Raw genomic sequence first — 10719 nt, forward strand, 5'->3', positions numbered from 1 at the left:
AACCGGCACGCTTTTCTCCCTGGTTTGGATCGCTGCGAGGTGTTTATTTCCTGGCTTCTTTTGTTGTTTGGTCCTTGCCGGGATGTTCGTTTCCTGTGATGGCTGTGCGTGCTCAGATTTCAAAGGCTTCACACTCCTTATGGTAAAATAAGCATTCATTTTCCTGAGTTTTATAGCCAAGTATCTATCTGGTCGTTGTCGGGCAACCAGAGAGCTGCGCACAGAAACGAGAGTGGCGCGTTTTTTTAACTCTGACCTCTTCAAGGGTCCGCTTGGTGAAGTTTTAGAGCAGGGTTGGGAAACTATGGCCCTTTTACGACTTGTGGACTTCAACTCCCAGAATTCCTGGGCCAGCCATGCTGTCTCAGGAATTCTGGGAGTTGAAGTCCACAACTAAAGGGGCTACGTTAATTCCCCACCTCTGTTTTAGAGGCATGTCGAAATCCTTGGGGTACGCTTGGAATTCATGGTCCTTTCTTTCTCCATGTCTTTTTCTTTTTTACTCATTGTGATAAAAAAGACACTATGGCTCACGACATGATCATTCCAGTTTTATAAAATAACTATCATTGGAAAACAATTCTACTTTGATTTTTTTTTAAAAAAAGGAGTAGAAGCTTTCTTTCAAACAAACAAAGACAATCTAGGTTTAGGACTAGATGTAGGACAATCTAGTCACTGGGATTTTTGCAGCCCAGAATGTAGTACAGCCCAGATTTTTGTAGTCCGTAAGTAGTCCTTGATTTATGACCACTCACTTATTGCCTGTTTAAAGTGATGACAGACCCACAAAAAGGGACTTACGATCTGGATTTGAAGTTCTAATGGCTAGGCCCTTTCTGAAGTCATGTGATTGCCTTTTGGATGCTCAGCTGCTGGCCTGCATTTATGGCTGTTTGTAGCATCCTGCAGTCACATAACGCAATTTATGGGTTTTTTCCCCAAAATCAATGTTTAATTCTGGCTCCATCAAAATACAAGTTGGTCATATGCATGCCTTGACTTAGGGGTCATGACATAAAATGGAAATTTCAGACTCCATTACAGTTGTAAGTGGAGAACTACCTGTAGTAGTACCTGAAGCTTCTGGTCTCAAGGAAACCAAATGTACTAATAGATTATTCATATGGTTCAGCAATGTTCTTGTATTAGGATTTTTTTATCAATTAACTATTGTAATGTGTTAAAAACCCAGTGTGCTATTGAGACCTTCTGAAATTGCCTGAAACTTTTGATGTATATGAGTTCAACAGTTTCTTGCTCAGTGGTTCTCTTAAAATTCCTTTTCCCCGAACAGTCACTTTAAGGTCTGCTGTGGGGGTCCCAGATTGGAGTTCGTTTACAATTTCTCTTGTTTTGACATTATTTTTGTATCTTAATTATGTACATTTTGGCAAATTTGCATATAATCCACTTTTAAGTAATCACATTTTGTGTCACCCCCCCCCCATATAAAATTAAATAGAAGTACAATATAATGGACATGTAATTTTCTAGTTCAAAAGTACTATTCAATTATTCATAAGGTAACTATTTGAGCTTTGTTTTAATGCAGTAGATAAATACAAAAGTATATAATCAATATGTTTGCAATTGATCAAGACATCAAGTGAATATATAAATACAGAATGTCTTTCAATTAACTTAAACAATATTGTAATTTAATCTTATGGTTTTACAATACAAAATAGATACATAGTTAATTTGATATGTTTTTCCAGCAAATTAGAAATAGAATTAGTATTTGAGATGATATAACTTAAAGTTGTCTTTTGTCTAATTTTAGCCAGCTGTATCAGTGGGCAATGTGGGCCAGCTAGCTATAGATTTAGTCATTTCTACACTTCATATGCCCAGAGTTGGTTACTTTTATACTGATTGTCTTGTGCCAATGGTTGGAAATAATCCATATGCAACAACTGAAGAAGATGCAACAGAACTATGCATAAATGCTGAAGGTAGGTGGTATAAATATAGTCTTTCCATCCACTAAATTGGGAATAGATTGGGTGCTTCAGACGTGTGTGTGTGATATGATTTATTTAAAGATGCTTTTGCAGAGCAGTTGGATCCCCCAAAAGATACTTACAAGTCAGTTTTGAAGTACTATTATTGCCCACTTCCTGTGTTATGAGACCCCATTTTGGGCACTCGGCAGCTGGTCCACATTTATGGCCATTTGCTGCACCCTGCAGTCATATGACTGCTACTTATGATGATTTTGCCAGAAACCAGGGTTTACTTTCAGTTGCTGCAAAAAAATGGGCCATTGAGAACAATGTATTTGCTTAACACTGCTGGGTTTGCTTTACCTCAAAAAAGCAGGGTCAGTCTTATGATGACCCACTTTGCAATCATCATGACTTACCGCTATAATTTCCAGGATCAGTTATGGTCATAACTTGAGGACTACCTTGTATTTTCATTACAGATGAAACCTTAATCAGTTAGTAACCAAAATGATTCATGCCAATGATCCTGAAGTTTAAAATCATTATGAGATATCAGAAAGATTGAAAACTGGGAACATATAAATGATGGATGTTTATAAAATGTTTTCTCTCTCTTTTTTTTTAAGGGATGCACTCTTGTTCTAAATCTTTTGTGTTAGGTTTTGTCAAAATGCAACAGAGGCATGATTGCAGAGCCCCTCTTAAATTTCCTGGCATCAACTGTAATATGATTGGTTACAGGTAATTTAATGTTAGTGCTGACATGTTGCTTATGCTATTTTTTTCAGTGTATGCAGCTACATCAAAAGAATTGGTGGTTCTACAGATCAGATCACCATTCATAAAGGTATGTATGCCTATGTATGATTATGGAAGGTTGTCACATAAGATGGCATGTGTATGGCTTAAGCATAAAGAAAGGCACAGAAATATAAAGGAGTAGACAATCCAAAGTTGCCTGATCACCTTGGAGAAAGAGGAGATAAATAACAGAAACCAGACTGTTATCTTTCTTTTGATAAGAAGGGAGGTATTGTTTATAATACATGAGGTTAGTTTTTCTAATTTGGCAGATTAGAGTCCCATCAGTAGAGAAGAAGGTAGAAGTGCTGGGATAGTCAAAATAGAGTCATCCCATAGTGTTATCAGAAGTAACATTCTACTTATAAAGGTCACTGTATGATTTACAATGGTTTGTTTATGATTCCTATGCAATTATTCTGGGAGTGTATTGCTCATAACTTTACTTAGTTTGAGGCTCTTTTGCATTCATTTGGATGGGAATCAAATGATCCCTGCACGCCAACAAAAGATACCTTGTGCATCCAAATGCTATGGTTTCTCCTTTAATTGGGCATTTGCCCCACAACAGAGACACAAATTAAAAGATAAATCTTCCTGTCAAAGTTGAATAATCATGATTATCTTACAAATAATTTTGACGAAGATTTTGGTAATGCAGCTTTATGAAAATATTGTTCACTCAGTGGTTTTAACTCTTTAAATTATTTTGATAAGACTGAAAAATAACTGGATCAATCAAATCATTTTTATTTTTCATTGGCAATAATTAAGATTTTTTTCTGCATAACTATACAAATTCCAGAGTGTTAAAACTACAGATGAATTGACAAGATTCAAAAATGCAAAGTTCTAACCTATTGCCTTGCTTTGCTTCCTGGTGTAATAAAAGAATAAATATAGATTGTTTTGTCAAATATTGCTGTCGTGGGTGAAAAACTCTGGATTTTCCAAAATTGTTCTCTTGTCAAGCAGTCATGCTTATCAGCGCAATGACCAACAGCTTCATGGGTAAGTCTTACAGATTATGTAATTGTATGCATAAGGCCAATTGAGCATTATACCAAGAGACATGTACTTTCCTAATAGAAGTTTCATCTCTTTCTGGCAACTCTCCTCATTCCTTCCAAATCTGCCTAGTGAGTTCCTCACATTTCCAGGATGAATCTGGTGCTGTAAGGAAGAAGGTAGAGAGAAGTAGAACTATCCATAGTAAAGTATATTCTGCTAGCTGAAAAGTACATTTAATAAGTTCCAAATTTGTGCAGTCAAGCCACAGTTTTAGTTTGTAATTACTTTTCTGGGCTGATATTATCCAAATCGATGAATTATTAGGAGAAACAAAAAGTCTGGATTTTTTTAAGCTCATATCTCTAGAGACTAGGTAGTTTTATACATATATAATATATATTTTAATTAATAATTATTGGTTGAGTCTACAATGTCCAGTTTATTAATTAGGATCTTAAGATTCAGCAGCAAAATAGTACTTTGGAGTGTATGGGTGTGCTCATGTCATGCCTGCCTGCTTCTGTTTGAAATATCTGGTCTTTTCATGAGATTAATTAGCTATCCTTTGCAGCTGTAGTATGATCTGAGAAAAACATGTTTAGTTTATGGAGTTGTTAGTTATATATTGGTTGTTATGCAAGTTCAAGACAGTCTTTGCGTACTAATGAAATGGATGAGAGTCATTAAGGGGCATAAAATGGAAGCACTGTGAATAAACATTTTTCTTGTCCAAGAATTATTGCTTTGAATAAGAGAGAGAATGTACAAGGCACTTTGCGGCCACAATTGCATTTTTCTAGTTTTCTGGCTGAAACCACTTTTGGACAGAGTAACCTGGTCACAATGATCCATTCATTAGCAATCTCAAGGACTTACTGTATTTTTCGGTGTATAAGATGCACTTTCCTCCCCTCAAAAAGTGGGTGGAAAGGTCTGTGCGTCTTATACAGGGAATGTTGCTGAAGCCCCGCCCACCCACTGGCTCCCACTCTTCGGCCTCTGCCTCCCAGCAATTTACCTCCTTGCAGCAAACAGCAAACAGCCTGGTCAGCTTCAACACAGACTGATTTAGCACAAGCAGCTGATTGGTGGTTGGATCGGCCTCCTGGAATACCACCTATCAACTGTTTCAGGCTGCAGGGATTGCCACTCCCGTCGCTGCCATCGCTGCCCATCGCTGCTGCCACCTATCGCCTCCTCTGTGCGCCCCCTTTTCAGCCTCTGTGTGTCCCATTTTCAGCCTCCGTGTGCCCCATTTTTGGCCTCTGCACGTCCTGTTTTTGGCCTGTTCCAGGCGGTAAGGATAGGTGGCGGCGGGGATGCCTGCTGCCTGGAACGGGCCAAAAACGGGACACACAGACACCGAAAATTGGGTGCGCAGAGGCCGAAAACGGGATGCATGGAGGCCAAAAATAGGGCATGCGGAGGTGGCGATAGGCGGCAGCAGTGATGGGTGGTGAAAGCGGCAACGAGTGGTGGTGATCCCTGCAGCCTGGAACAGCTGATAGGTGGTTTTCCAGGAGGCTGATCCCAACCACCAATCAGCTGCTTGTGCTGAAGCTAACCAGGCTGTTTGCTGTTTGCTGTTTGCTGCAAGGATGTAAATTGCTGGGAGGCAGAGGCAGATTTTTTCCCCCTTGATTTCCTCCCCAAAATCTAAGTGCGCCTTATAGTCTGGAGCATTTTATAGTCTGAAAAATATGGTACTTTATGAACTATAATTTAACTTATATTTTAACTTTCTATAAATATTTTAAAAGATGCTTTTCCCATTTGGGTTTTTTAAAAGTGAACTGAAAATAATGAATTAAACAAATTGTTAACCATTTATTAGCTATTTCTGCTAGATTTTAACTGGTTCTTTCAAAAGGTCATAGTTCTGATTTTTGCAGCTAAACTTAAATTTTATGGTTTGTTGACAGCACTTCATTGCGATACTTGATTTCACCTGCTGTTGACAAAACAGTGGGAGATATTTTGAAAAGACTGAGAGCCATTGAATTGGAGCAGATATCAGCATTTCCTGGAGCAAACGATGATAAAATATTCTATATTCCAGGAGGTGGTATTACAAAACTATTATTCACAGAGAGGTTGGTGAGACAGTAAAATTTGAATATTGAAAAATAACATTATATTTGAAAACTTTTTTTTTAATAGGAGGTAATCAATGAATCATTGCTTGGATAAAAAAAAAATCATAAAATTAAGCCTGAATGTCATGGATTAGTGTTATTTCTCAATAATATTTTTTTCCCATTCGTGTCTAATTCTTGGACACTGCCGGGAAAACTCTCTGCAGTTTTCTTGGCAAGGATTTTTAGAAGTGATTTGCCAATGCCTCCTTCCTAGGGCTGAGACAATGTGATAGACCCAAGGTCACACAACTGGCTTTGTGCTCAAGGCAGGGTTAGAATACCTGGTCTCTTTCTATTGTGATGCTTTAACTATGGTAGTATACCCAACTGGCTCTCATTTCTCCAATAATGGTGTTCTAATTGCATGCAATTGTTTTCTGAAATAGAGGAAAATTTCTGACCCAATTTATGAACTGGAAGTAATACAGCAGGTGCAATTTGAATTTTCCTTGGTCCCTGCTAAACTTTTAGCCATAATTAAAATAGTTCTTTAGATTTTAGTCTTAGATTCAAAAGTAAATGTTTTTTGTGTGCTCCTAATCTGTTAGTTTTCTTTAAAATGCCAGTTTTGTACACAATAACAGTTGGTTTCTTTCTGATTTTGATAAAACCTATTTCTAAGACAATTATTATGTCTTATTATGAGTTAATTAGAACTTTGATATCAAGCCTCTGTTACAACTTCACAAAATGGGCATTTATAAGACTTGATGTTCAATTTTTGAGTGGTTGAAAAGAAATGACTGACTTTTCTCAGGCTTCATGAATACTTCCCTTTCTTTTTAAAGTAGTTGTATCTTAGTGCTAAATCAAAAGTGTAAGAAGCAATAGAATAAAATATAAGCATATATTTTTATAATTAATGAATATCACCAATTAAAATGTAACTGTGACTAAAATGTTTAGTCACACCAACAGATGTTTCTTTCAATCCTTTAAATTTACTGAAACAGTATGTATGTACGTGACAATATCACTGTTAGAAAGCCCAGGAAAAACCATTAATACTTTGTTGAATTATCACACAATTTTCTGAATGATAGAGGCTTGCTTTGCTTTGTTAATGTGACTATTTGTATATAAAACTTACACAATGTGTGATATGTTGGTGCTAAGAAAAGCAAAGATGGATTAATTTAACAGTCCTGTTTTCTTTTGGGATAAAACCATTCTTTAAATATATAATGTATCCTGTTCCTCTTGTGTTCACAATTCACAGCATAATTTACACCAGAGATGAAGAGTTTGCTGAATTTCTCATCCCCTTCCTCATTTTATTTTTATTCCAGTTGTTCAAAAGGAATTCCACTGGTGGTTTTGCTGAAATTCTGCTCTGAAGGAGATAATATTCCTGATGCTTTTGCCCTTGCTGATTACCTTAATGAAACTTTACCACTAATTGCACCTCAGGTAAGTATGTGTTCCACTACTTTGATTTGGGGAGTTAAGGAAAACTTCAGAAAACTACATAAAATTGATTATGGGCCCAGAATTTAGTTGAAAGTGTACATATTTTTATTTTAAAACACCAGTTTTGTGACCTTTGATAGTTTATTGAAATAAAAACATATACACCACTATTTAAATAAATATATATACTATTTAAATTTAAATTAATTCAAATTAAAATGATATCCCAATAATAGTTAATATTTCAATGATTCTGTGTTAATTTATTAGTTAAAATATATCTTAAGAAAGCTTTATTGTAACCTATATTTGGGAAACCAGGAGGATTACAGCAAGGTGAACTTCCTATAGAAAGCTATTCCATAAAACAAATATTTCAGTAGAAAAGTATTTCCTTCTAGTGTTGCCTGTTCCTCCATGTCTCAGTTTTACAGTAATGAAGGATTATTGTAAGTTTTCTGTGGTTCCTGCGGATGGGTAAATTTTGATTGAAGGATAGAATTACGAAAGTGTATAGTATAGAATAAACTGCAACTGCAGATTAACAGAGATTTTAGTAGAAAAGCTCAAAACTACCATTGTGTCATAATGACCTCAAACTTTGCAGAATTATTCAGAATAATTCAAAAAGTTTGGTAAACTACAGATAGTCCTCATGTAATGACTATAATTTGGGACTGACAATTCTGACCCTAAGCGAAGCATCACTAAGTGGGAAATCACATGAACACAAACTATATTTTCTGCCTGGAAAGAGACAAAACAACTTAGTTTCATATCTTTGGCTTCTCTCCTAGCCAATTACATTTTGTACTGTAAGTTGTGCTGTCAAATGGTTGGTAATTAATAATAATAATAATAATAATAATAATAATAATAATAATAATAATAATAATAATAATAATAATTTATTTATTTATTTTGTATACCGCCCTTCTCCCGAAGGACTCGGGGCGGTGAACAGCCAGCAGATAAAATACAGAAAATACAAAAATTAAAACAATATTAAAAACCAATTAATTTAATTTGGCCCACAGCTAAAACACCCCCATATTAAAAAATCCATAATTTAGCAATTTAAAATTAAAGCAACTTAAAAAATATGGTCAGGTCAGCCCAGCTTGATGAAACAAAAACGTCTTTAAGGCACGGCGGAAAGTTCGCAGATCCAGGATCCACCGTATCTCCGGGGGCAACTCGTTCCAGAGGGTCGGTGCCCCCACAGAGAAGGCTCTCCCCCTGGGGGCCGCCAGCCGACATTGTTTGGCTGACGGAACCCTGAGGAGCCCCTCTCTGTGGGAGCGTACTGGTCGGTGGGAGGCTACTGGCGGCAGAAGCGGGTCTCGTAAATACCCGGGCGCTAAGCCATGGAGCGCTCTAAAGATGGTAACCAATACCTTGAAGCGCACCCGGAAGACTACTGGGAGCCAGTGCAGCTCGCGCAGAAGAGGTGTTACATGGGAGCGCCGAGTCGCCCCCATCACCCGCGTGGCCGCATTCTGGATCAGTTGGAGCCTCTGGGTGTTCAAGGGGAGCCCCATGTAGAGAGCATTACAGTAGTCCAAGCGGGATGTGACAAGGGCATGAGTGACCGTGCGTAAGGAATCCCGATCCAGAAAGGGACGCAACTGGTGGATCAGGTGAACCTGATAAAAAAAACCCCTGGCCACAGCCGTCATATGCTCTTCCAAAGACAGCCGTGTATCCAGAAGGACACCCAAGTTGCGAGCCCTCTCTGTGGGGGCCAACGACTCGCCCCCAAAAGTCAGCAATGGTACCAACTGACTATATCGGGATGCCGGAAGTCACAGCCACTCGGTCTTGGACGGGTTGAGCCTGAGCTGTTTCTCCCCATCCAGATCCGCACTGCCTCCAGGCACTGGGATATCACATCAAGGGCATCATTGGGTTGGTCCGGGACCACCGCAATGAGGACTATCTGTAGTCAATACCTTTTGATCCACTAGGCCACTCTAATAACTGTAACTGCCAGTTACCGAATGCTAGGTTTTAAATGTCAGGCCCAAAACCAGAAATGACATGTGGCAGTTTTTCCAAGGTGACTTCTGTAATGTTTCACAGCTATAGACAAAATTTTGCCAGATGAAAACACGATCTGTAATCTACAATCTATTTTGCAAGCTGTTAGGCAGGTCCTATGTTCACTCGCTTTTTCTCATACACTTTATGGGATGAATTGCTTCTTAGTCCCCTGAAATGCACCCTCTCCTTCCTGGGGATCCATCTCATTACATTTCATCACAAATATTTAGGTTAATGGATTTATACTGCTAGAAATAATTTGCTTTTTTTTTTTTTTTAAATCAAAGAGTACCACTTCTCAAGCAAAATCTTCACGATGGAAAATACCAAGTTCCTGGAAACTACTTTTTGGTAGTGGACTCCCATCTTCATTGTTTTAAATAATAGTTTTTCACGTAGTCCATTTGTATATAATCCAAGTTGTGTTTTGCATCTACAGGCCAATGTAATCTTGTATGCAATTAATGATCACTTTTCATGGATAATTTAATTTACCGGAGCAAACTTATTGTATCAAAACTGGGTAAATTTGGACATAAAATATATCCTTGGCATACTTTTGGTTCAAATATCAAAATGTTCCATGCTTCTTTTCATTATTCATATTTAATTTCGTCTTAAGAGTAATAAAGGAAAGCTGAGATGTTCAACATGTATATCACTCCCATTTTTTGGTCACATTTAGATACATGTAACATTTGGACAAGAGGCATTATAGGTTATGTGGTGATCTTATATACTCAGAAAATTGTGTACAAAATGAAGCAGTTTTTAGAAAATCATGGGTATTATATTTGACTCAAGTCGAAACTTAGCTTTGTTAAAACAGGAATTTGAGGCATATAAAAGTATGTGTTCATATTACAGGTATAAGGATGGTTTCGTTGTAAAATTGAAAAATGTGGTTTAGGGTTTTAAAGGGTTGCTTTTTTAATTTCTTTGTAGCTTTAATACTTGAAATTTAAGTACCCAAATTGCTGGATTTATATAAAGTAGTAGTTAAAAGGAAAGCAATGTTTTCAAATGAGTTGTTAGTATTTGGCAAATGTATTTCTAAGCTGGTTAAAACAATTCTGTCACTAAAGAAGAAACTGATATTGGAATGTCCCAAATGCAAAAGAACCTTTGACTTGTACCTTTTTTTAAAAAAATTCTGTGTTGAATTTGTTTAAACAAAAAAGTATTTCTCCTTATGAGCAATAGAATTCATTCGCGCAAGTTCCAGCGTTGTTCCAACTTTCACTTACTTGTCTAAAAATACGGTAAGTCTAATTCATCAACACTGCCATGGCTGAACATAGTTAATTTTAATCCAGATTCTTTAAATTTTTCAATTATTTGTATTTCCTGTTTTTAAACCGTTC

The 10719-nt window shown here is 37.1% G+C and overlaps 1 protein-coding gene across 2 annotated transcripts; it reads left to right on the forward strand.

Annotated features, from left to right (window-relative positions):
* The first annotated feature begins 27 nt into the window (after positions 1–27).
* Positions 28–9956, forward strand: PSMG2 (proteasome assembly chaperone 2). 2 transcript variants are annotated; one of them, XM_070942401.1, is made up of 7 exons: positions 28–142; positions 1787–1958; positions 2741–2799; positions 3646–3764; positions 5687–5857; positions 7192–7312; positions 9643–9956. In XM_070942401.1, the coding sequence occupies exons 1-7, from the start codon at positions 83–85 to the stop codon at positions 9733–9735; spliced, it is 795 nt and encodes a 264-aa protein (XP_070798502.1). In that variant the 5' UTR covers positions 28–82; the 3' UTR covers positions 9736–9956. The 2 variants fall into 2 exon arrangements, with proteins under 2 accessions (XP_070798502.1, XP_070798503.1); XM_070942402.1 differs by lacking the exon at positions 5687–5857.
* The last annotated feature ends 763 nt before the right edge of the window (positions 9957–10719 follow it).

The sequence above is a fragment of the Pituophis catenifer genome, unplaced genomic scaffold (assembly GCF_029215685.1).
Source record: "Pituophis catenifer annectens isolate HBS135680 unplaced genomic scaffold, rPitCat1.0.hap2 SCAF_3, whole genome shotgun sequence".
NCBI classification, from domain to species: domain Eukaryota; kingdom Metazoa; phylum Chordata; class Lepidosauria; order Squamata; family Colubridae; genus Pituophis; species Pituophis catenifer.